The following is a 26,143-nucleotide window of genomic DNA, read 5'->3' as shown; positions in this document are numbered from 1 at the left end:
CTTTGATTTATTGACAAATATTGATTTAATGCTCACTCAGCATTCCTCTGTTTTCCGTTTCTTGAGCAAAAGATTCGTCGGAGATTTAAACATGCAATATGTGTAAAATAATGTATGTAAACCAAATATGTATTGTTCTGCTGCGAGGCTACTCAATAACCTCAATCTTGATACCCCCAAAAGTTTCTAAAACATAAGAAACCGACCCACAGCAGTGACACAGAATGGAAAACCCCAAGTGATCAATCTCATTATCTTGAAGAGAATGATTGAACGGAACGAGAGGTAATAATGCAGTAATAACAGATCTAATACACGATGGAAAAAAACAGGGCAAACAAGCAAATGAGACGTGTAAGGTATAACTTTCAGAGTCGGGTTTGAAGTACTAGTTGACAGCCTCGGGATCGGCGGTATCAACCTCACAGTATCTCATGAGCGCATCAATAAACGCTTCGGTCGTTGATGATTGGCCCATCTCCATGTCGACGGGTGCTTCCTGGTCAAGTCTATCAATCTCTTTGAAGATACCAGCAGCCTTGAGTGCCAGTCTTTTGATTCGATCGTGTGCATATTGGTGACGATGAGTGGCTTCCTTTGACATGCCACGGGGATCTTGGGCCATCACGGCTAGAGTGTTGTTGAGACCTCGTGCTCGACATTGAAGAGCATGGTCGAGAGCTGGAATGATAACTTCACGGCTTAGAGTGTTCGCGCCGGCACTGGATGCAGAAGACGTGAGATTACTCGAGGTTGAAGTTGTTGAAATCTGGGAGTCGATACTCCTCCTCCTGTTTTCGGAATTCCTTGACGAATCCGATTGGCGACATGGTTGAGGCGCTGACAACGACGGTAGGGGCTGGAATGCAGGAAGAGCTTTTTGCTCGGGTAGTCCAGCAACACGTTGGACGACTGGATTCGGAGCCGGGGGGACATTAGAAGAAGGTTGCTCTTGTCTTAAGTAAGAAGTCGATACTTGATTGCCCACTGGCTTGCGGCTTATGTTCTCAGTTTGAGTGGGAGTAGGGGTTCCTTGTTGTTGAGACTGCGGCCGAGACGAAGTAGAATTTGGTGAGCCAGCAAGATTCAAAAAGGTCAAGTCAGACGCAAGCGATTGCTGAAGAGCTTTATCGTAGTCTTTTGTGGAGGGGCTATCATTATCTTTGTTTGCTATCGAAGACTTATCCAGACGCGATGGTGTTCCAGGGAAAGCACGAGCTTGTTGCGGTTTTTGCGGAGATTGAGGTAAAGGAATCTTTGTAGGTGACCCTAGAGGTTTCGGTATGGAAGCTTTCTGCTTTGTAGAAGATTGCGGCGGAGAGTTAATACGGAGGGTTTCTTTAGTGTTTTCAATGGCGTCACTTTCACTCTTGACTACTTGATTGGTGTCCGAAGACCACGGGTCATGGCTTTGATTGCGGACGTTTGCCGCTGCACCACTCAATGCTTGAAGACCAGCATTCCTACCAGCCGGGCGAACGGTTCCAAAGTCCCATAAATCTTCGTCGTCTGGAGTAGGCTTTGATGGCGGCACTTGTTGCGCACGATCGTCATCGTCATCGGGAGTGCCACGTCCGTGGATTGCCTGCCAGCGTTCGTGTCTTTCGATCAACTCAGTCAGGTATGTTGTTCGCTTGGCCTTCTTTAAAAACGGATGCCTGAGTAACTCCTTTGCCGTAGGTCGCTCTCGGGGATCACGTCGAAGACACAAACCCACGAAGTCCTTGAAAATTTTGCTAAAATTTCCTTGAAGTGTCGGGGGGTTGTTCTTTGGAATCAAAAACAATACCTTCATAGGGTGGATGTCGGAATAAGGTGGTTGCCCAGTCGCCAATTCAATGGCTGTGATACCGAGAGACCAAATATCTGCTTTGTAGTCGTAGCCAGATTGTTTGATCACCTCTGGTGCCATCCAGAAAGGTGTTCCCACAAATGTATTCTTTTTCGTCATAGTAGCACTAAGCTGACCGGAGACACCAAAATCGGCCAATTTCACTTGGCCATTTCCACTTAGCAATATGTTTGCAGCTACGTAACCGAGGTCAGTCACAATGCTATTGACGATCGACAAAGGACAGCATACCTTTGATATCCCGGTGTAGTTTCTTGTCACTGTGAAGGTAGTCCAGTCCCAGCAGCAGCTCCCTTATAATGATCATGATGTAGTCTTCAGGTATGATTCCTGGTCGTAAAAGATCCGAGCAACTTCCGCCAGCACAAAACTCCATCACGATCCAAAGGTCTGAGCCTTTGAGATAGGAGCCGAGATATTTCGTTACATAGGGCGAGTTCATGGTTGACATGATGGAAATCTCGGTGATGATGTCTTCCACCTCATCTTCAGCATTTTCAACGTCTATAATCTTAATCGCAACAGATTGACCGGTGCGCTTGTCGACACTGCATGAAAGAAAAAGTCAGAATGCAATTGTTGAATGAGAAGTTCGGCCACGAGATACCCTTTGTAGACTTTACCAAAGCTTCCACCGCCTAGAAATGCGACATTAGTACGATAAACAACACGAGCAGCGGTCCTTTATGTGTTTGATTGGTAACGTACCAAGGCAATTCTGCTTGGTGTAAAGCGTTTCTGGATCTGCAACTGCCTGCATTTTGCGCCGAGTCCAATGGCCTAATCCGAAAGATGTGATGGGCGATTTGGCGAAAAGCGAGTTGGGAAAAGAGCGTATTATACGTAGTTTTTCCGGCGCGTCTGTGAACTTGCGCTTATGCGTCGGTAAAATTAAGGTGCAGATATTCAGCTCCTTGTAAACAAGGGCGCCAGCAAGGAGTGTTGATGGACCCGTGATTAACTTCCACGAGCGCTCGAAAGGCTAGCGCTTCTATTCGGGTGGAGGCGTTGGCAAGATTCAATTGACGTATATTCGCCAGGAATATGTCGTTGATTTAGAGAGTGGTTAGAGGCTGTTGAAGAGATTCGCAGGAGAAGGGAGTGTGTCCTCCGACTTTTGATCTCAATCGGTTACTGATGCTGAACTTGATATCCGGCCGAATCGGTCAAAAATGAAACGGCGATGATAGTCCTGATTTTGTCAATGGTCCCTACATTAGCCACTTCAATCGGGTCGCTTTTTTTGGGGGTTTGATTCCACTCACTTTGGGTGATCCAAGTGCCCAATGACTTTGTTGGATGTAGTATGAGTAGGTTCTCGATACTCTCTCATAAGCATCATCTCAGTGAGTTGAATCGTGCAATGCAAGTCGACATTATCATAAATTCATCAATCGTGACAACAAGAAATAAATAAATAAACAACAATCCTGAGCCGGTCACATCGTCTCATCCGTGATAGCGGCTAAAAGGCGGCAAGCTTGTAAAGTTGTAAACAACCCGAGGAGGTGCGATTGGCGGGGKACCGTTGTTGTTTGTGTTGTAATACACCCTTGTATTGATACATCGTCGAGTCGTGCGAGTGACGTATAACAGCTCGGTCCTTCAGGTACACGGCTGGTTTAATTGGTTGTTGGACCTCCGCTCTTGTTTTGTTTTCTAGATTCTGTGTATTGCCATTACGCTATGCTGTATCCTATTAGGCCAACTATCAAAACAGACTACGTCGAGCTAATCATAAGGATATGAGTAGTTCTAGGCTCAATATAATAAGCTGAAATGCATCTAAGTCAGGTAGGTCATTATCATTGTAGTCAAAGCTGTCATGAGTTCTAATACACAAAAGGGTGTTGCAAGCCCTCTCTAGTCAAATATGGACAGGCTCATGTCATAAATTCTCGTTCATGGCGAACGTGGCGTGAACTTCAAAATAAAAAGTGTAGACGAATTCATCAGATCTGTAAATAGATCACGTAACGCCTCAATGTATGCAGATTCGATTAACCGGGTAATATGATTTGACTTAGTCTTCCAAGTATCCTATCATTACTGTACCATTCTTAAGACCAGCATCTTGGATGGTCGTGTCGAGCTCGTCGATAAGGTTCTTACCCATCGCATTCAGCTCAAATACAGCGCCTGTCTTCTCTTCAAGTGGTGGCTCTGACTTGAGCCATTCGTATATCCGTCGTACGGGATCTGCCAGAGCGAAGCGACGAATGACTCTACCGGAAGGATGGCGGAACTGGATGCGGGTGGTGGTGGCTGGATCAGCAGGTGGCTCCGTGTGAATGTGATCAGAAGGAATAGATCGGAAGGCAGAAACACCAGCATCCTCTGCTGCTGCCGCATCTTCTTCTGCCATTGAAATATCCTCGCTATCTTCGGCTTTTCCTTTACCCTTAAGATCACCAATGCTCCGGGTCAGCTCATCCGGATCAGCTAGCCTCTCTGCAGTATCAGCTCCTTCGAGACTATTCTTGAGCGCCATCTCCAACATTTCTTCTTCGGTCATCGCCTCTATTTTCTTTTCTCGAGGAACGTCGGGTTTTCGTTTTGCGACGGGGTTGCGGGCGTTCTGTTTCAAACTGTAACGGTCTAAAAATTCATGGAGCTGCATGAGGAAATCCGGAGCCTTTATGACTGGGGCCCCGGACCAGACTTTGACTTGTTCTCCGGTGCGAGGATCAACAATGGCGATGTGAGGATAATTGTCTGACACATCACTTCCTTGAAAGTAGTATTGCAAGTAGGGCATACCCCTTTCATCATCCTTGTTGTATTGCAAGAATATGAAATTCTCCTTGACCGTGTCCCTCACGCCTGGATCCTTCCAAAGATCACGATTTAAGACTTGGCAATCGAATATGGAAGGGTCTTGAATGTTAATGAGCAACCATCTTTCGTTCTCTCTACCCTCCTCGCGAGCTGCATCCCAAGGCAATCTAGACATCAGATCGAATGGCGGTCGGTACATTTCTGCTAAGAGGGTTGATTTGGACGACGTTTCTGAAGCACCTCCAGTGGCTCGGGCGAGAGCGTTTCGTTGTGCTGCAGCTGCGTTATCAGAGCTCTCTTCCCAGATAGACGAGTCACGTTGGTTGAATATTCCTGGACGATCTGCAAAACAAGAAATGAATGGTTAGTTCAGGTGAAGATATTTATGTAGCTAAAAATTCGACTGACTGTTTCTGCCCCCTTGTCGCATTCTAAACTGGGCCAGAGGATCAAAGTCTCCGTAGCCTTCTACCCCAGGACCAACAAGTGTCTCCGTTGTCCTGGCGATAGGGGCTCGCACGTCGTCCGCACCACCAGCATACATCTCTTCCTGTAACCGGCGAGCCATGGCGGCATCGTCTTCAAATGTGGATCCGGCAGGTTGGCGCGACGGAGCTGACGAGCGGGTTTCATCGATCGTGATATCTTCATCGTCCGAATCTATATGAATAGCATTTTCGACACGATCACTAGGACGAGACGCTGCGGCGGATGCGGGTTGTTGTGTCGCTCCTAATTCCGCCCCGCCATTCTCAAAGTATAGTTGCATCGCTTGTTGGATATCGAAATCTGCAACTTGTAAATATTGAGTGGCAAGCTCCGCGGTAGAGCCTGTAATCTCTTGGAACTGAGATACCACGTCGCCCTCCATGATGGGCTAGGTGGGATGAAAGTGAAGGATGTCAAGCTGATTTTAGGCAGACCAAGGAATAAGGCAAGCTTGTCTAGCAACGAAGGCGGCAAACAGAACAAACGCAAACTAGCTGCTCAGGCCTGACTAACCGAAATGAAAATCGCTGGATTTAGAATTAATCTTCCACAAGAAAGGACCAAGATGAAAATGGAAAGACAATGAAAAAAGCTCATCTGCTAAAGTTAAGTAGAAGTTGCTAGCTACAAATGTTCGGTATCGTCATCTCTAGCCATATTGGTGGGGACAGTCGGAGAGGACGTTATTCCATTCCGCTGCTATGGCAAGTCGAGCCGACTTGCTGTGAACAACTATGTATGCACAATATGTAGTTACGGTGACCGAGAACTTCGGGAAGTGCAGATTTGCATAATTCTTTTGTGATGCAAATGTGCACTTTTGGTCCGTCGCGACCACCGTGCCACTGAAGCGCGCAAATCACATGACCCGGGATAAGCCACACGGGCGCGGCTAAGACGCGGTGCGCGCCCTTTCAATCTTAACGTTTTGGGAATGCGCGACGCGTCTCGGATATAACTTGTGTACCTGCCCTCGGGCGGTACCTTCTCTCCTCCAAGAAACTCATCGCCGCTTTTTCGAAGCACAATACGACTAACATCAAAAATGGCAGCTACGGTATTAGGAAAACGACAGCGTACTGCTATTGAGGTGGAGGGTAAGAGCTCATACTATATAAATTTACTCCTTCCTCGTTTACTAATTTTGTGATTTCAGACTCTCTGCCTCTTCGTTCTGGCAGCAAGCGCCGAGCACGTACACCTCGCATCCACGAAGAAGATAGCAACACCCAAACTTCTCTTCGCCTCAGATCTAGGGTTGTTGGTAGCTGCGAACCACAACACGCGAACCAGATTAACACCAAAGTTTCCACCAGCGGTAATAGTCGTTCGAAACGTATTGTTCAGAACAACGAAACCTTGTCACCTTCAAAAAGCGACACGCACCTTAAACCCACGAAACCACTAGACAGTATGTTCTTCGTGTTATTATTACGTGAGATTGTCTTACTAATTACCAATTGAAAAGCCGAAAATGTTGTTGTCTCTGAGTTTCGTACTCCTCAGTCGAAGCGCTTTCGCGATGCGCTCGTCAACTCTCCTCCCGTCACTCCCAGGCATCGCGTTCAAGTCGTGGGAAAATCCATGACACCTCGCACGCCTCGTCATGTTGGAACTCCAGCAGGCTCTACCACTGTCTACACACCGGCTCGTAAAATGTTTGCACGAAGCGCAAATCCCGAACGTTTGATCGGAAGAGAAAAAGAGCGCGCTGAGCTCTCGAAGTTTATTGAAAACGGTATGCAATCACGAAAAGGAGGTTGTATATACGTTAGTGGACCTCCTGGAACCGGCAAAAGTGCTACGATCGATGAAGTTTGCCGGGATCTGAATGTAAACACGGTTGTCAAATCTGCGCATGTCAACTGCGTCAGTATGCGATCTGCGCGAGATATATATGGAAAGCTCCTTGAATCTCTGTGCGGTGAATACGATGTCTTTTCGATGAGTGAGACGGAAAAGCTCAAGAGCATGTTCGTCCCTACTAAGAATTCGGAAGACTTGTATCTGGTGACATTGGATGAGATCGATCATCTTCTTACGACAGATCCAGAAATTCTCTATTCTCTTTTTGAGTGGTCACTAAATAGCAAGTCGAAGTTGCTTTTGATCGGTATTGCCAACGCATTAGACCTTACGGATCGATTCCTACCCCGGCTCAAGGCGAACAATCTGAAGCCCATCCTGCTTCCATTCTTGCCTTACAGCGCAGCTCAAATCGCCAATGTTATTTCCACCCGCTTGCGATCGCTAGTCCCTGATACCGAGGCCAAAGCGAGCAGTGATTTTATCCCTTTTGTTCAGCCTGCAGCCATCCAGTTGTGTGCGAAGAAGGTTGCTTCTCAGACGGGCGATCTACGCAAGGCCTTTGATTTGGTGAAACGGGCAATCGATGTCATCGAGCAAGAGACTCAAATCAAGTTAGACAAAGAAAATGCTATTCCCGAAAGCCCATCCAAGCATGCTCTTGCGGAAAATGTCAATTTGTCATCACCACCAAAGACACCTGCTTCCAAGCGCACTCTGGCCAACGCATATACTGCCCTTACAGCACCAAGGGCATCGATCGCACACGTTGCCCGGATAACTGCTGCGGTCTTTGGTCAAGGCACTACACAGCGCCTCCAGGGACTGAATCTACAACAAAAGGCAGCCTTGTGTGCTCTAGTGGCGCTCGACCGAAAGCGACGTAATATGGAAATTTATGCTACGCCATCAAAGTCCAGAGTGAATGCACCTACTGTGCGAGAGCTATTTGACACATATTGCTCGTTATGCCGGAGTGACAATATCCTCCATCCTCTTACCGCGACTGAATTCAAAGATGTTGTGGGTAGTCTCGAGACATTGGGCCTAGTGGGAGAATTTCAAGGTCGTGGTCGCGGTGGTACTATTGCCGGTGGATCGGGCATCATGCGCACGCCATCTAAAAGTGGAAGCAGTTCGTCAACTCCTTCCAAGGGAAGCGATGAGAAGGGCCTGGCTTGCTTTGTGTCTGAAAAGGAGATTTTAAGCCAGATTTCTGGACCGGGGGCGGGCATTCTTAAGGCTTTGCTTGCTGGTGATTGTCTTTAGCATGTCATGTTTGCATTAGAAGTTGGAGTTTTTTTGGTCTGTTTCTTTAGCATTTGCAGCGATCCTGTTGTATTGGATTGGCGTTTTAGCGAAGACATACTTTCATATGAGTATATTAAGTAGACAGTGTTACCGAGGAAAGCCTCATCTACATCATAAGCATTAGATAATACTACAACAGAATTACTATCCATTCCTTGCCAACCTCTCATAGGATGATATCCAAACTATAAGCCCTGGAAGCAGCTCCTCCCCAAACATCCTTTTTCGCATCCTCACTCAAACCACGTTTCTCAAGAATCCTCTCAACAACCTTCCTCCACCTAATCCAAGCTCCTGCTCGCCCTCCTCCAGTTGTCGAGGCCGTCGCCCCCGTGCCAACCGTACAGACAGGCCAATCTGATCCAAACATGATCCTGTGCGGACCAAAAGCATCGAAAACGGTGTCTGTCCAGGGGCGAGCATGATCGACAAGATACTTTACTGAATTCTCCTCGTCTGCCTGTATAAGATCGTGAGATAGCTGAGGGTATTCTGAGAACAGACCGGAAAGTTTCATGTATGTTGTCGTGGACTGTGTTGCCATGGCATTGATCAAATCTCTCCACTCGAGGAAGTCAGGATGGCTATTGGCTTCACCCGGCGATATGTGCAGGTTTGGTTTACATAGATGATCTTACGGTCAGTGTCATTCCCAAGCCCATATGGCGCGGTAGACTTACTAATAATAATAACAACCCTGTCTTCCTGGCTCACACCATCATTCGCCCTCTTTATTAAATCAACGGCTTCTCGCAATTGTCCTAATCCGCCCTGTCTAGCATCAACACCTAGGTCAAATGCCAGCCGCTGTCTGCCGAGCCATTTCAATCCCTCGACAAAGTCCCTTTGAAGCATTGTCCCCACCGGCTTATCCTGGACGAGGTATCGGAAACCTCTTAGTTTCTTCCATACCTCGTCATTCTCATCGTGATAGTCTCTGGCTGCTGAAGCAGCTATGCGACCCTTGACGAGAGAAAGATATCTCTCCAACACGGCTGAACCACCTGGAACAGGCGCCCAGGGCACAAACCCAAGCATCAGCGACTTATGAGCTTCGGCATGCCCTTCACCATCCGCGGGTGTTCCGCGCGCTATCCGAGCCAGGAAGGAGACTTCATCGAGGACATGGCTCCATCCTTTCGTATCGTTCTCTTCTTCAACGGAGGATATGCGATCTACTTCGAGGTAGACAAATCCTCGCAATTGATATTTCGAGGATGCCTCCTCTGTAGCAGATACTATATAGTCTTTAACAGAGTGTTGAGAGCCTAGCGGGTTGGTTGGGTTGTACCAGGCGAGTGTTTCCAGTTGCGTTTCTGTCCAGAGATGGATGTGTGAGTCGACGATTGGGATGGTCATTTTAATCCGTCGATCGAACTGCCAGACGGAAAAATTCCGATGGCAAAATCTTGTACTTTCTTTTCGTGTTTCAAATATGCCATCAACAGAGACTTGAAGGGTCTTGTTCTGGGTAGAGGATTGACAACCAGCCAATGGGTGGATGGTGTGTTGGCAGAGAGGGGTTAAGGGGACTTGAAGCTCTTGCCTGGTCGTACTGGCATCGACAAGGTCAAGATAGTCTAGTATCTTACTTTTTATGCCAGATTTTCTCTGCAATTATTCTAGAACCTCATGTAGCTGACTACTTTACACAAATTGTGGACCTACATCGCAACGACGACCAATTCCTGATAAACCGTTGTAGAGATTGCTCGGCATACATTATCCCGAAGAGCGATACCCTACATTCGTCAAACTGACTTAGGGTTAGGGCTGGCAGACGGAATGTGTTCCGTTTCAATACCGTACCATACAGCAAAATTCAGGTTTTTGGCGTGCGGGGTATGTATGTTTGGTACATTCGTCTCCTCCCCGCTTCCCTCCCCGCAATATCATGTATACTACTAGTACTATATTGCACTAGATTTCCGTCTGATATAGAGATTTATGGGACTGATGTATCAGATTGTCGAGTGATGGAATGCTCGTGGATGGATTTTGTGGGGCAGATCGTAATAGTATGAGATGATTTTTGTGTTATCATTCGTGTTGCTGTGTTGCATGACTTGGAGATGGATCAATGGTTGCTGTACTTACTGGCATGTAGAACCCATGCAGAGTGCTGAAATCAAGCTATCTCACAGAATGAGAATTTGTTAGCCATAAAACTGGATCCGAAGGTAGTATATTCATGGTCAATCATCGCGTATGTATCGGCAGTCTCGGTACTTGACAAAATCTGGGGTCGTGCGCCTCGGTGATCTGGGGAGGAGATGGGGTAATACATTACGACCTTGTGATTGTGATACCCGTTCTTTAAATAAGGAACAAGGGTTCCCGGATCGTTCCCTTAACTGAGATATTCATTCATTCATTTGCCATATTGCAAGCAATATAAACGAATATATCACTAAATCTGTACACACAACATGGCTGAGAACGTAACTGTTTCTATTCCTCAGAAACAAAAAGCTGCTATTTATGATCAGCCAGGCAAGATCTCCACCCAAGTGGTGGAGGTCGATGTACCGGAGCCCGGTCCCGGTGAGATCTTAGTCAATTTGTCAGTACTATGTTTGCTGCACTCGTAAACCTGTACTATAATATCTGACACTCCTCTAGATCTCACACCGGCGTCTGCCATTCGGATATGGCTGTCATGACCAACACCGTAAGTTATATTCCTCGCCAAATTCAACAAAGCTGACGTGGCTAGTGGAAATCTCTCCCCTACCCTACCCAACCAGGCCAAATCGGCGGCCACGAAGGCGTCGGCAAAATCGTCAAGCTAGGACCCGGCACAGAATCCTCTGGCTTCAAGATTGGTGACCGTGTAGGCATAAAGTGGGTGTGGAGTGCGTGCCAGAATTGCCCTGCTTGTCTCGTGGGTCTGGACGGAACTTGCTTGAATCAAAAGGTCAGTGGATATTATACGCCAGGCACTTTTCAGCAATATGCACTCTCGCCTGCAAATTATGCGACAAGGATTCCCGACGGATTATCATCGGCAGATGCTGCACCTATGCTCTGTGCTGGCGTCACGGTTTACACGGCGCTGAACCGCAGTAAAGCTCTTCCCGGGCAATGGGTGGTGATTTCTGGAGTAGGAGGGCTGGGCCATCTCGCGTGTCAATTGGCAAGTAGAGGAATGGGCCTTCGGGTGATAGCAATCGATCACGGAAGTAAAGAGGCGCTTGCCCGGGACTCAGGCGCTGAACATTTTATTGATTTTACCAAACTCGATAAGGAAGGTGTTACCAAACATGTCCGGTCCCTAACAGGTGGATTGGGTGCACATGCTGCAGTAGTTTGTACGGCAGCCAATGCAGCTTACGCACAAGCCATCGACCTCCTTCGATTCGGCGGAACTTTGGTCTGTGTGGGTATCCCTGAAGGGGAATATGTGAATATTGGCGGTGCGAATCCAGGCATCATCACTACTAAGCAACTCACCATCACGGGATCGGCGGTGGGCAATCGCGGTGAAGCCATTCGAACACTGGAATTTGCCGAGCGAGGGATTATCAAGGCGCATTATGAGATCGATAAGCCGGAGAATTTGACTGATATTTTCGAGCGGATGGAGCAGGGGAAGTTGCAAGGAAGGGTCGTGCTTGACCTGTCGTGATCAGGCTAGTACATCGAGCGCAGCTAGTGATACTGCCGTTGGCCGGGATCCGTGACCGGCCGGATTCCTGCATATCCTAAATGTACATTAACAGATACCTAGGTATGCAATGTAGCTTGAAAATGTTTAGTTTTGATGCCCCGCAGATGATCCTGACGCGGAGAATACTGTAGATCTAAGCGCTGATCAGCTGTACAAGGAGCCTGGGCGTTTATTGATTGGGCTTATATTATTCTTTCATTGGGGAATCTGTTTCTCGGGCGAGGATATTACATAAATCAGGCTGACTGTGCCTCGTGTGTAAGATTGATTCTTCACGCCTGATTTGCAAGGCATTCCCGGAGTGAGCCCTAATCGCCGCAGGCCTGCACGAGGCCGCGGCCACTTTCACCCTCTGAGCCAATCAAATGCCGTAAATAACCACGATTCTATACAGTCCCATCATAATTAGATGAAGTCATTTCTATCTGGTATGGAGTGCGGAGCCAGAATATGACTCCTCTTTTGAACGCTGCTCGATCAGGCTTCTTATTGATCGCAGTGTTGTATGCCTTGGCGTCAAGTAATCTGTCTCGATCGTTGCTGCGCCGCATAGGCTGAACAATGCGTCACCAGGGAGGAAATTAAACGCATTGAGCCAGGTGCAAATTAGAATGGAATAAACCAAAGTGGAGATTATGCATCTGTTTCCCATCCCATCCTCATGCTTATAGCTCTGCAACCTTGCCCTAGCGTGCTTTAGTGTCTTTCCTTTGATGGTATCCATGCATATACTCAAATTCCGGTACGGATACTCATATGTTTTCCCTTCATGTGAGGCAGTTTTTATTTAAGGTTATGTGATTCATGTATTCGTTTAACATTTCCATCATGGTTAGCTGCATCGCAATTTTTGGGTAGAAATATAGTAATCGATGCATATTCAAGAGAGAGGTATAACAGCTGTCGTTCATATAAGATCTTGTACCCTCCTCGCCAATTGTCAAATAAAAAGTGATCTTCATACTCTTGATAAGTTCAGCTATTAATTCACGCTGACTTACTAATCGTTAAATTCGCGCAGTCAGCCTTCTGGGCTGACTKCCGACCTGAGCACCTTGGAAATAGTCTCCATTTCGATCATCCCAATCATTTAAGCGCCGTCAAACTGGTCTATGGAAAGCCGCGCCAGGAACAATTGGATATCTGGCCTCGAAAACGAAAACAACACACATAAACATCGGAAATGAAGAAAATAAAATTCAAGTCCAGCAGCGATCAAGCCGTCAATGAACACTCACTGTCGTTTACTCCATTGTCACGGTTCCCCATGCCACGCCATAAGCCATGGCCTCGGGCTCAAAACTGACGCAACCCATTCCGTGCCAGTACGCCAGTGGAAAAAAAAAGCGCGGTCAGAAAAATGGACAGACCAGAAAGAGCCTGTGCCGCTTGTCAGCTTCCCGCCGTTTATTGTCGCGCTGGTCAAAGAAAGGAGACTGCTTGGCTCCATTTCGGAGCGTTGCGGCGGCGAAGCAATTCCAGAACCTTGATATGTGGTGCCTTGTCTTCCTGCCTATCTACTCCACGATACATACCGCCAGCTGAATAAATTGATAGGAGAATAGGAGGTCGAAAATTTGAAATTGCTGTCCATCATAATGCGGCGTGCAAGAACGAAATTCCCGCGGCTCATTTAATCCAGTCCACCTTGTCATAATTATCATTATCGTCACTTCGTATGTCGGTGTAGAAGTGGAAAAAAAGGAACGGATTACAAAAGGTATAACAATGGAGACAACCTTGGAAATCTGAGTGAACCCACAACTTTTACCTTATCCGTGGTCCGGGCAGGAACTTTATACCTCACATAAAGAAAGAACGATAAAGAAAAAAAAGTCAACCTTGAATAATCCGACTTCTCCCTAGTTGGGTCGTCCTGCTGGAAAGGTGGTTTTTCTATCCTTTGTCTAGTCCTGTGTTTTGTATGTCTCCATCCCCTACGAGACAGCCTGGAAAGCTGTCTCTCGGTGAGAATATGCCCACAACCCGCTCTCAGACTCACCGATCACGACGACACCGACATCCTCAGCAATCTTCTCCTCCCGCTCCTGTTTCCGCGGCGGCTCGTAATACCTCTGCATCAAGACGGAGGTATTCTCTTCGTGCGAGTCAGAGACAGGAAGGGGAGGCACGGCCGGGACGGCACAGAAGAGGCAACAACGACAACCGCAAATTCTACCAGTACGAAAGAGCTGAGTCCGACATTGAAATAGAGGCCGAGAGCCAAGATGAGGAAAATTCCAATGATAACGGAGGGGAAGAAGGAACCAGTCCAGACAACATGACCTCCATGATTCTGGCTGAAAAGTCAAGAATCGTATACGACATTGAAAGTCTGGATTTAGAATCGAGAGGTCGGGCATTGGCTGGTTTAACAAGTCGCTTTGATGTAGTATACTGTCGGGAGAGTTCCTCTGTTTACGAATTTCAGCTCATCGAGCGTCCGCGCATCCAAATCCGGAATGAAGGAGCAGATTGTACATGTTCAGAGTACGGGAACCGGCCGGACATCGCATGCCGGCACATATTTGTAAGTCTAATGTCTTGTGCGAGCTGACAGAGTCACTGACAATATCCTAGTGGCTTGTAGACCAGGKATACGACAGTATCTCGCCTCACACTCCCCCTCCGGGATTACCGCTATCTACGAATGGATTCTCTCCCACCCTACCCCCTCTACATACTCTTCTACAAGGCCGCCTAGAAACCCTTGCGAATGATCTAGAATGGCCCTTTCTACCCGAGAATGGATCAACCGCTATGGCCAGTAGCGGAGAAACGATCGCTGGTGGCTTATCCCGACAAGAGCAGGTCCGCGACATCATGTCCGCATTCAACAAAGTGACAATCCCCGAAGACTTTCGAAGGGACTTGGTAGAGTCAAGCGCGACATTAACCCCGCGTACACCAGAACAATGCGTTGTGCAGGGCGACTTTGAAGCAACAATCTTCCGACTTGCGGTCCACGACGACAACGTCTACAATAGTATTCGCAAGGCGATGCCGGCCGGCGCTTGCGCAGCCATTTATTTCGACAAGGTCCATCAAAAGTCCCGAAATCTTTTGACGCAATTTGACGAATATCGACGAACGGGACGACTGCCTCCTACTAGCAGTAGTAGTAACGAAAGAGTGCTCCCATCGCTGGACAACGTGAGCGAAGTAGCGAGGGAATTGCGACGGCACGTGGCTCAGATCCGGAAAAATCTTGCGGTACGGATACCGTATGGAACCAAAGGGGCGGTAGAGGCGCTCATCACATTGTTGCAGGAAGTGAGTGCGCGAAACATTGATGCGTTCGAGAATAATACTTGGGGAAGGGTGGCGCCTCCCGGTGAGGATGATGATGATCGGAATCTGTACGAGCAATTAATAGGACAGGCGACCGACGAGGACCAGGGTATGGGAGACGAGGAAGGTGGTGTTGGTGGTGGATTGTTTATACTAGACGTTCTGGAGGAAGTGCCTGCATCCGTGCTAGAGTCTTATGTCTCGAGTCTGTGCGATATCCTGGCAAAAATCGAGATAATACCTGCTCCGTCGTCGTTTCTGCTCAAGTTGAAGTCATTGATACATGATGCGCAATCGAGTCGTACCCAACCTCGGGGGAAGAGGCCGGCGACAGGGGAAGCTGGTGGAAGTCACAAACGGACGCGATAGTTTCGTTTTCATTCTCATGTGTTTATGTTCAGTCATGTTTTCATAGCGTTTTGTTCGGTTCGGTTCTGTATAAGTCTTGAGTTAGCTGGATCTTCTCTCTATAGACATCAGATATACAACAGTCCTCAGTAGTAGCACAAACACAATTATTATATATCAGTCTTGAACGTCATCAATGATGCACTGGTGGGCATGTTTCGTGCGTGATCGATAGACTGTATAGGTAGACATCCTCGGAAGTTCCCAACAACGAAATAACGAAATGAAAGCGAAGTACACGGACCCAGTACCATGTCCACTCCAGCCCATATTCATGGATCACAAATCACAAATCACAAAGCAATCCACATTTCTCGGCCTCTGATATCCGAGCCCACGACAACCTCTTCCAGGGTCCAAAGCACGCGCAAATCGAACAAGGATGGAGAAGCATGGATCAACACGCAAACAAAGAAACCCCTGCTTTTTGCGTCTGTTAGGCGCTAGCATTTTTCGCTTACGGTGGATATTGATAATCAATTTCGGACTTTCAGGGGTTTGGTCCTAAAAAAGAGGGAAGCTAAAGGACTGTAGGAGTTAGGGTACCAAACTTTGAGCACTCCGTTTCGTTACGTGAGAACATATTGGCTCGAATTACGTACTGGTACGCCCAGATCGCCCGCGGAAAAGGGTGAGGACGGTAAGAATACCCGGTAATCAAACGTGTATTTTCGTTACATGACCTGTAAATTACTGATTAGGGGGGGGGGGTTCAGGTTCGCCAGAAATGGAAATTGCCTGACTCGCTATGCCAGCCCAAACCAACATTTAATCTATGCCCTGATCGTATGACTCTGATCCAGTAAAAGGTATCGTATGCCGTTAATCATTGAGATCATAAACATCGAAACATGTCTACTACCTACAAAATATATACACGACCAGCTCTAGCAAATCAAGTAGTGTAGTTCTTCGCTGCATTGCGTTTCTTCGCATCCTCCAGAGCCTTTCGAAGTCGATCTTGTTGCTCTGTTTCAGCAGATGATCGCCGAGGTGGCGGTCCTGGCATTAACGCTTCACCCGGATGAGGCTCTTCTTCTTGAATAGGAGTATCGTGGCGCTCCGGTAACGCTGCCGACGGAGAACGAGAGCGCGTTTGCGGCTGTGGTGATACAGAAAGCTGGTCGACGAGCGACGGGGGTCGACGCCATGGACCAGAACCTGCACCGGGTTCCTTGTGTATTGCGATCAAGATTGCGTCAATCTTTGTCGTTATCTCCGTGGGTGCTTTCCTGATGCTCTCCAGCTTCGAACTGTGGTCTTCTTGTATCTTCTCGTCCTCTTTCTTCTTTTCTTCTTCTAGACGACGGAATACTTCAGGATCCGCCTTTGCATACTGAGCTTCAGCAACAGAGACATCATAATCTGCCTCGTTTAAACGACTATCGGCCTCCCGGAAGCTCGTCAACATAGACTCCGCGTCTTCTGAAAGCAACCTTGTCAGTGCAGAAACCGACCGTAGCAGTAACACCTTATCCGCGCCCGACAAATTGCTCCGCTCAATCATGCTCACATCAAGTTTACGCGTCTTCGTTGCCATTTCATCAAGGACACTCTGATGATTACCCAAAGCATGAAGAATCGCTTCGTCAAATATATCGGTCAACTTGTTCGCTCGCGCGTCTCGGTCTTTCGCAGCTTCCACAATATTCTGCTTCTCCATCTTTTCGAAATCGGCATCCAGCTTCTTCAGTGCTCGAGAATCTCCTAGGAATACCAAAGGTCGTCGTTCTGCCTTTTTCCGATGTCGTTCCCGATCTAGACCAAGGTTGAGTCGTGTTTGGTATCGGGCTTCCAACTTGCCAGATAACGTGTTAATCGTCTTCATTGTGAGCGATATCTGGTATTTAGAGTTGGGGTTTGAGTGAATCTTGTCATAGCTGAGTTCATCCAGCGCTCTTTGATACAATGCTTTGAGTTCCACAATCTCCTCCTTGAGCCGCGTATCCACCGCGTTGAAGACTCTTCGAATGTAGTTGTCAAGCTCCTTACGCTCTTCTTCAAGCTGGGTTCGAGCTTCATTCTGTCGGAACTCTTCCTCAAGAGGATTGATATCAGCGTAACCAATCTCCTTTTCGTTGAAAAGGGCATCTATGTGCGCCTCGGATGCTTCTTGACGTTGGAGACGTTCCTTTTCTAAAGCTTCGCGACGGTCTCTGGCAGACAGCTCCCAGTTTTCTGTAGTCACGTAGATATACCTAAAGTCATCAGAGTACACCTCCATCTTCTTCCTGATATTACTGATCTCAACAGTCTCTTCCACGACTGGAAAGGGATCTGGGATCAAAGCAGCAAGTTCTTCAAAACCACTTCCTAATACAGGTGGAGCATTCTTCCCTTTGTAAGAAACACTCTTTTCTCGAATAATTCCGAGAAATGTTTCGTCCATTTGCATGCTTGTCGAGGGTTTCTGGACACTCAAGCTTGAATTTGCTGGAGCGCGTATCGTTGGAACCGCCATAGCACGTCCACTTTCAGCAGATGCTTGACGCAAAGCCGAGTACGCTTTATAGCCTGGCTGAGCAAGACTGAGTTCTTCGCCACCGCGCTGAGGACCTTCGGTGTATCGAAAAGGCGTGTAAGCAGGCCGAGGAGGTTCTGAGATCAGAGAATTGGTTTGTTGTGGTATGATTGAGCTATTCATAGATGGTGGTACCGATGTTGATCTAAAGGCAAGGTCGTTCTGATGCTGAACTGCCAAACTACCACCATGATAATCGCCTTTGCCTTGAGGATTCGATGCTGACCGGTGAAGGGTGCCCTGCTCTTTCGCGAGATTATGTGTCGGGCCTTTAACAAGCATAGGTCGTCCACCAGGACTGTAAAGGATGTCGTCAGAATCCACCGACCCGTGTCGACTTTGATTCGGATTCTGAACACTCGCTTCAGACTGTACCGGAATAAGCCCAGAATCAACAGACATAGGAATAGTGGCCGCCTTCTTGAGTTCTTCACTAGGCTCGGTGGCTTTGGTCTCCTTCTCAGGAATTTCTATGCTGTACAATACCTCTCGCAGTCTAGCCTCCTTTGCGACAAACCCAGTGAAGATATTGTACTTCTCCTCTTCCGACTCGACAACTGCCTCTTTGCGCAACATGGTCACGTAACGAAACAAAGACGACTTTGACCATGGGTCGAGATCCTCATACGGATCAACAATCTTGACTGAGGAGGCTGCCATTTCAGTAGCGGCAGGCGTTACTGCCAGGGCAGTGGCCTGCTCGCTCTGTGCCCCAGTAGTACTATTGGTATTTTTTGCTAGAGGGGAAGAGCTCCGGGATCCCGAAACTGCAGGTGCTTGAAGAGGCTGTAGCTTGGCAGATACTGTTTGTGGAGAAGTAGGCTGCGCAGCTGTGGGAGAAGTGGGCTTTGTCGACATAGGAGCCGGGCTTGGAGCATATGGTTCATCCTGGGCTTTAATGATAGGAGAGACGGGATTCTGGGTCCAAGCCTGAATGACGCCATCAATAGTATCCGACCTTTCCTGCGGAGATATAGCACTTTCTTGAGACTGAGTGCTATCAGTCCTCGGGGGATGGGATGACTGAGACGTAGCCTGTGTCTTCGGAGGCTTATTATCAACCGGTGGTGACCACTGTGTCTGAACTGGAGAGCTTGGGCTCATCACATGAGAAACGGGAGGTTGATATTGAGATGAAGTATGTATAGAGTCCTGCGGAGTGTATGTTGTATTACTTTGTTGCATCATAGGCTGTCCGGGAGCAGGGTTTCTTGGATGTAAATCATCTACATCACCAGGGGTAGGAGTCAAATGTTCCCAATCTGACACACCACCATGCCCGAGTATTGATGCTCCAGGCAGAGGATGACTAGGCTGTGCTGCTGCCCATTGCGTGTCGGCAGTTGGGGGGAGAGTATTTGGAGGCGGCTGCGACGGCGCTGATGTCGGCATGGCCGGCGGCGGACTTCCTAGAGGAGGAACTCCTGGTTGATAGTAGTTTGAGCCTGCCTGTTCAGGAGCAACGGGTGCATAAGCGAAGCTCTGCGGTGGAGGTGCTGTTTGCGCGCCCGGATCATAGTGATGCGATGGCGCATGATGAGAGTACTGAGATCCGTATCCCAGCTGATTGGTCTGCCATGGTTGTGGAGTTTGCTGCATTTCATTTTGATAAGCAGGCGGTATAGGCGGTCTTGGAGGGGGCACTGGTGGGGATTGGGTAGACTGTAGATACGTATTATTGTTGTAGTCCCAAGTCGGCGGCGGAGGCGCTGGACCTGACGTTGAAGCTGGACGGGGAGGAGGAGGCGGAGGCGGAGGGGATGGCGCGGAGTATAGGTCATTTCGAGGCTGTTGATATCACCATATTAATCTCATGTCTATATTAGTGTTTCAAGGACATCATACCGGTAAGGGAGGAGGGGGAGGCCCCTGCGCCATGTGTTGATTGTACCGCACGCCCCAGCTAGTGGTATCTACATTTGGGCCAGGGCTCACGGGCGGCGCCGGTGAGGCTGTAGGCGCGGTGGGATGAATAGGACCGTATGTGCTTGGGTTGTATGAAGCGGCAGGCGGAGGCTGACTCGATCGCCATTCGGGCTGCGGTGGGTTCGGATAGCCCCCCGCGTAATGCGGAGGAGGCTGGGAACCGTACATATCGCGTTTCGACTGGGTATCTCAAAGCAACGAGGCGACGCTCGATATCGACGTAGCTGACGTTTCCTCGAGTCGTGACGAATCCCCGCGGCGTCTAGTTGCGAGAGCTAACTGATGGCTTTTCGCAGGATGTTGTTTGAGCTTCTTGTATGATGTTTTGAAAAATGAACCAGCAATTTGAAATGGCGAATGCTGTTCAGATCGTCCTTGCGAACCTCACGTAGGTTCTGGTGCCCGATGGTTTTTATGTTCTGCTGCCTCTAGATAAGACAGAGTGATAAGGGGGACAATGAGATAGTATGCGGTGCGCAAGGACCGGAAGCTTTTATTAGGTAAAGAACGAACTCTGTCGCTGTGACGCATAGACTCTGGCGTCGCTTCCTAGGAGCGAGCCTCTCGGATGTCTTTCATCAGATGAAGTCTCAAGATCAGACCTTGGGCGGAGGAAGTCTGGCAGATGGATATATTTCAGTCTTTCCCCTTTGGGTTAGGCGCTACGTGGTGCCGCGAACTCGGACTCCACCAGCCTCCAAGCTCCACAACGTGATCGATTCAGTGAGTTCCTGATTCTTACATAGTACACACTCCTGTCTACCTAGCCAGGAGACCTTTATTGTCTTCTTATTGCCATGAACACCTTTTTAACGAGTGCAAGCCTCGTCCAATGTCGAGATCAGATGCGCCCTTCGCTTCATCAGATGAATGTCTACTTCCTAAACTCTGGTAACCTTGCGCGGCGTTGGTGGCGCATGACCATCAGGCCAAGTGTGCCTAAGGCCCTATCTTCATGTGCCCCATCACGTGTGGGAACAAGCTTACTTTTGGGAGATTACTATGTAGTCCTTGAACAGAGAGAAAGACAATACGTAGTATGGTATTGATATCCTACAGGAAACTGCCAGCTTCAACGCAGGACGAGTATTATGAACCTCCTCATAGAGAACCATTGTGTACAATCATAGTCTGTACTTTCTCAGGCATGCGGCTGTAATTTTCTTGGAATTTATACTACTATGTATGTACTACGTACTATGGTTGACCCCGGTGATTTCCATAGTACGTTTTCTATTTTACTGTCATACAGGGATCATGATATAGTGCCGTACTTTTTGAAGCCAATAACTGGCCATTGATATTCTTTATAGTATAGAGACTTTACTCATTAAATCACCCAGTACATTACCATACAAAGTATTACATTGCTTGTATTTACGTCAGGATAAAAACGTACTATGGAAATCACCGGGGTCAACCGCAGTAGTTGTGTTTGAGTACGGTAATGCATGTGGATCCTGGGGAAGTGTCAGTGTCAGTGTCAGTAACAGTAAACTGACGTATGGTAACTGGAACATGGCCCGTCATTGGCCAATAACGAGGGAGCCGGGATTCGCCCTACCGTATCTCATCAAACAAGGACAGCCATCACGTACTAGGTAGGCACTTATGTTACTTGATTGCAATCGCTTATTCATGCTACTTTGAGCCCATCCGCCCTATCAGTCACGGCTCCTATTGGCTTCTTGTACGATCTGGTGGGATCAAGATCTCCGTCCAATGGCTGTCGGGAAGCGGCTATTTTGCCATCGCGTTGGCGGGTCCTCTGGAAGGAACCCAGTCGGAAAGTTTGATGGTGATGATCTTTGGCACTTTAACTCGTGTACGGGGATGCTGCACGAGGGTTCTGTGTATGTGGCTTGGATTTTCCAAAGTCTAAGATTGTGCGGCACGTACGATACGCATACTGATACGGCAGATCTGCTACCTGCATGGTCGTGGCGGCGAATTTACCCTGATTTGAAGCAAAATCTACAGTGTACTGCTATTGTATGTAGATCATATTAAGACGAGGACGGATGTGAACGGTATACCACCATGCGATCATCATATAGGGATGGGCCCTCCTCATAAACCCCATGTCAAGCCATCGTTGGATACGTCGATTTGGCTTTTGAATTGCGCTGCAGCCACAACTTGCAGACTCGTTAGGCTCCCTGATGAGTGATCGGTCTGAATACGCAGTCCCTATTGTCTGCGAACTGGTGTCTACTCAGATCAGCGGCATTGATACGCCTATTCTGTAAAGTTGAAAAGTTCACTCCGTACTATGTAGTTACTCGTACGTACTGTATAGGAATTACCAGCCACCACGTTTTGGTTTCGCAAGCCGCCTGGCACCTGCCAAGCCGAGCCGCTGCCCCGTATTGGCTGGCGGCTGTGACAGCACGTACACTGTATAGTAACTACGTACGTACTGTATTTACGTACGGACGAACTTGGTTCGGTTTGGTCATCAGCATCATCCTGATTATCGAGTCATCTCGCTCACAGCAACTATCAAATTGTTCTTCGCCCATCTCGTCTCCATCTCGCCTCTCCTTCCCTCTTTTAGTAACCGACTGTTGCTTCATCCTATTCCCACCCATTCCTGATTTCCTCCGCAGTTCGTCATTGGCTGTTGCCACTCCGCTCGCGCGCACCGAATTCAAAAAACCCAACCTTCTTGCTTCTTGCCTGTTGCCTCCCGCGCTGCGACGAATAGTCTAGTCGCCTTTCTGTCCAAGGTTCCGCTGTGCGACAACCGGTCTTTCCTTAAGAAGAGCACACGCTGGCCCTGTCTTTTCCCGCTTCATCTTGGCAGCGACTTTGCAGCCGCTGTCCGCCAGAAAAGCTATTCTTCTTCCCAGCACAGCCGGACAAGTTTCCATGGCCCCGGCCTAACTACGTCCAGAGCAAGCGGAGACCAACGACGAATGCCCATTGCGGACCAACAACAACTCCCGCAAGGCTGATTCTTATTCTTTCTTTGTCTATCTCACATTCCTGTTTTGGTCTGCGCCTCTGCGACCTCCACTTTTCGGTTACCCAGGCTGGCGAAGCTGAACTAACCCGTCCATCAGCTTGCGCCACATTCGCTTCAGGAACACAGCAACGCCCGCCCCACGCGACGGTACATGTACGTAACCTGTCGTTGCCTTTGCGGTCTCTCCGTCTGTTCACACTCCCAAGAGTCGATTGCGCTCTGGATCTACCTAGCTGCAATCTGCTATACCTTTATCCTTGTTTTAAATCACCTCATTGCTCTCTTCATAGTTTTGTCTGCTGTCGTCATCGCGACTTTCCTTCTACGCGCAAAGCACGAGACTTGTTGCTACTCTTTCGAGACCTAACTGCGATCGTGAATGCAAGACTGACATGACTACTAGCGTGGTAACAGAAGCGCATTCTGATCCTCATATTCTTTTTCCGCCAGGCAAAATACACGGTGCCTTCATGGCGGGACAACTACAGACCAGTGGTGATCCTGTCGCGATATCGAATCCGCTCCCAGCGGCTACGACTTCTATTCTCAGCGGTCCCCCCGATCAGATCTCATACCTCAAATCTCCGAAGCCAGAGTCGCATCTCAGTTCTATTGCTAGTGCCGGCTTACATACATCACCGTCTCCTGACTTCGAACCCTCAGCTCCCGCAGCGACTACCGTTGGCATGGCCAGCTCAGCCGCAGATCAACCAACGGTGGCTGGGAAGGAACAGGATACACAACATCAAGACAGCCCACGTGTAGCTCGGGAAGCACTGAATGCTGCCGTCGAAACTCGAAAGGAAGATACGGGTGCCGCACCCGTTCTTCTGAATAATGAACCCAACGACTCAAGCCCCAAGGCAGCCCAGGCCTCAGACGACATGCAGGTAGATTCGTATACGAGCTCGAGTCATTATGCTGAGCCATCTACTGGTGCTGATGATCAAACCAACCAGACTTTGATGAATACGTCGACTGTGGCTAGCCCTGGCCCGATTGAAGACGTCGCCTCTCAAGATGGTGACCGACCACGCCCTCAGTCCGTTTTGGCAGAAGATGCAAACAAGGCCTTCTCATATCCGATGCCCGCAAACAGCCCATTGGATCCGCGCCGTGGTCTCAGCCTACCCCATTCGGGGTTTCATAAAGGTAGTCCTCGTTCGCCATCAGCGAAGAAACACCGCTGTCCTTATTGTTCGACCGAGTTCACGCGCCACCATAATCTCAAGTCCCATCTTCTCACACATAGCCAAGAGAAACCATACGTATGCCAAACGTGTAACTCACGATTCCGACGTCTACACGATCTGAAACGACATACGAAACTACACACAGGAGAACGCCCACATATTTGCGATAAGTGCGGTCGAAGGTTTGCGCGGGGAGATGCTCTAGCTCGTCACAACAAAGGCCAAGGTGGATGTGCCGGGCGACGTTCGAGTATGGGAAGTTACGCAGGCGAAGAAGATTTCGGGGACGGCACTGTTGGTGCAGAAGACACTATGGATGGCCTTATGTATACTGAACCCGAGCGAATGGACGAAGAAGAGGAGCGTCGCCTTGGTATACCAGGTATACGTAAGCATAATAATGTATCTTCCGAGCCCATACCACGCGCGCCGGGCGTTTTTCAGAATCGAGCACCAAGCACATATCCTCCAATCGCTTCGACTCAACCGCCGCCACCGCCGCCTGCTCGCGGTCTTTTCCCACCGCCGACGAACCATGGAGGATCAAGCTCTTCTACTTCACCCATATCTACAAGTGGAACTATGACTTTTCCTGCAACCGCGCATTCATCTACATCAACATCATTTCCCGCTCCTAATATGACAGAAAGTCCCAGACCTCTATCACCAAACGCGCTTTCTTCGCAAGTCAGCCATGGAGCGGATACCGCGGGGGCTCTCTCTCATCAGCATAGATCTCATTCACCGAATTCGAGTCAACAATACCAGTCGTCACATTTCAGACATGGCCAAGGTTCTTTAGGTCTTCCGCCGCCACAGCTGCCACCGCCACCTGGGCTCAATGCTCTAGACTCACGGTTCCTGCACACTCAAGGATCAGTGCAGAATGGTCCTGCGTCTGCACTTACTGCTAAACACAGCGGTACACACAGCCATTCCAGCAGCTTGGGCGCACCTTTGACGTCTCAAGCGAATGTTGATCCGATACCTAGCGGTGGTCCAGAAACCAACGTGCAAGGAGAATCTCGAGAAGATAAGTTGTGGGCATACATTCGATCAGTACACGAAGAAGTCGGCACACTGCGGGCTGAAGTGGCTTCTTTGCGCTCGCAACTAGCTGCACAGAACCAAGGCATTCCAGCACAGTCAGGTTCGGGAAGTTCTGCGCGATGAGACCGACCTGCAATTTGACTTGGAACCCGATCTTGATTCTTGATTCTTCTCATCTTTTTTTTATGCCCCTCAGTAACATTGGAGACCCATTATGCATTGTGCGAATGTATTATTGGCATCACTCTTGTTCCATTCATGTTTTACCCTTACATTTCGGAGATGCTGATGACATGCATGTCAGAACGCGGCCTGGGCAGGCGTTTCAATGTTTTACATTTCAAATCATGTTATATCCGACAGCTTTACAACTATTTTGACCTCATTCCTGTGTAAACTTTGCACCTTCCGGATCTCTTTACTGGGGCGTGTTGGCGTATCAAAACTTATATTTGCCTGGTTCGTTACCTGATGATGGCGGATCCTAGTATCTCTATTTGCTATTCATATTACATCTCATATCTACTCATTATCGTTTCTTGATACCGTATCAATCGACAACCGGTCAGCCTGGGATAAATATGAAATTGCGTATGGCTGCGTATTAATGCGTATCAGAATCTGATTAGTCACGTGTTTAGCCAGGTAGATGAGACGACATCGAAACGCGACATCTGTGCTTCATTTAATAACACGTATATCGGCTAATGTATCTCGATATACTGTATATTGATCACTCAAGAGCAAGACGCGTATTTTCAGTATAACAAGCGAAGTTCCGACTCAGTATCACCAACACTCATAGCGATAACAGCGACAACGTCACCGCTAACATCAACATCATCACAACAACACTATCAATCAACAAAAAGAAGCCAAA

General features: G+C 48.3%; 8 protein-coding genes across 8 annotated transcripts; 4 read left to right on the top strand and 4 right to left on the bottom strand.

Annotated features, from left to right (window-relative positions):
- Nucleotides 1-388: 388 nt before the first annotated feature.
- On the bottom strand, nt 389-2,612 carry BHQ10_009977 (uncharacterized protein; the record flags this gene model as incomplete). Its single annotated transcript, XM_040882950.1, has 4 exons — nt 389-2,028; nt 2,084-2,400; nt 2,460-2,490; nt 2,561-2,612. 4 exons carry the CDS (start codon nt 2,610-2,612, stop codon nt 389-391), a joined length of 2,040 nt encoding a protein of 679 aa, XP_040738479.1.
- Nucleotides 2,613-3,875: 1,263 nt separating this feature from the next.
- BHQ10_009976 (uncharacterized protein) lies at nt 3,876-5,501 on the bottom strand (the record flags this gene model as incomplete). The annotated part of the gene is made up of 2 exons (XM_040882949.1): nt 3,876-4,972; nt 5,039-5,501. The coding sequence occupies 2 exons, from the start codon at nt 5,499-5,501 to the stop codon at nt 3,876-3,878; spliced, it is 1,560 nt and encodes a 519-aa protein (XP_040738478.1).
- A 663-nt stretch (nt 5,502-6,164) lies between these two features.
- Nucleotides 6,165-8,194, top strand: BHQ10_009975 (uncharacterized protein; the record flags this gene model as incomplete). Its single annotated transcript, XM_040882948.1, has 3 exons — nt 6,165-6,216; nt 6,276-6,530; nt 6,588-8,194. 3 exons carry the CDS (start codon nt 6,165-6,167, stop codon nt 8,192-8,194), a joined length of 1,914 nt encoding a protein of 637 aa, XP_040738477.1.
- A 208-nt stretch (nt 8,195-8,402) lies between these two features.
- Nucleotides 8,403-9,595, bottom strand: BHQ10_009974 (uncharacterized protein; the record flags this gene model as incomplete). The annotated part of the gene is made up of 2 exons (XM_040882947.1): nt 8,403-8,869; nt 8,917-9,595. 2 exons carry the CDS (start codon nt 9,593-9,595, stop codon nt 8,403-8,405), a joined length of 1,146 nt encoding a protein of 381 aa, XP_040738476.1.
- Nucleotides 9,596-10,665: 1,070 nt separating this feature from the next.
- On the top strand, nt 10,666-11,864 carry BHQ10_009973 (uncharacterized protein; the record flags this gene model as incomplete). Its single annotated transcript, XM_040882946.1, has 3 exons — nt 10,666-10,799; nt 10,859-10,907; nt 10,953-11,864. The coding sequence occupies 3 exons, from the start codon at nt 10,666-10,668 to the stop codon at nt 11,862-11,864; spliced, it is 1,095 nt and encodes a 364-aa protein (XP_040738475.1).
- Nucleotides 11,865-13,881: 2,017 nt separating this feature from the next.
- Nucleotides 13,882-15,566, top strand: BHQ10_009972 (uncharacterized protein; the record flags this gene model as incomplete). Its single annotated transcript, XM_040882945.1, has 2 exons — nt 13,882-14,436; nt 14,487-15,566. 2 exons carry the CDS (start codon nt 13,882-13,884, stop codon nt 15,564-15,566), a joined length of 1,635 nt encoding a protein of 544 aa, XP_040738474.1.
- A 934-nt stretch (nt 15,567-16,500) lies between these two features.
- Nucleotides 16,501-20,220, bottom strand: BHQ10_009971 (uncharacterized protein; the record flags this gene model as incomplete). The annotated part of the gene is made up of 2 exons (XM_040882944.1): nt 16,501-19,914; nt 19,972-20,220. 2 exons carry the CDS (start codon nt 20,218-20,220, stop codon nt 16,501-16,503), a joined length of 3,663 nt encoding a protein of 1,220 aa, XP_040738473.1.
- A 3,270-nt stretch (nt 20,221-23,490) lies between these two features.
- Nucleotides 23,491-24,851, top strand: BHQ10_009970 (uncharacterized protein; the record flags this gene model as incomplete). Its single annotated transcript, XM_040882943.1, has 3 exons — nt 23,491-24,288; nt 24,385-24,601; nt 24,658-24,851. 3 exons carry the CDS (start codon nt 23,491-23,493, stop codon nt 24,849-24,851), a joined length of 1,209 nt encoding a protein of 402 aa, XP_040738472.1.
- Between the last annotated feature and the right edge of the window lie 1,292 nt (nt 24,852-26,143).

This window comes from Talaromyces amestolkiae (assembly GCF_001896365.1).
Source record: "Talaromyces amestolkiae strain CIB chromosome Unknown scaffold28.1, whole genome shotgun sequence".
In the NCBI taxonomy this organism is placed as follows: Eukaryota; Fungi; Ascomycota; class Eurotiomycetes; order Eurotiales; family Trichocomaceae; genus Talaromyces; species Talaromyces amestolkiae.
Note: the sequence above shows the minus strand (reverse complement) of the source record. Positions and strands in the feature narration are given on the sequence as shown.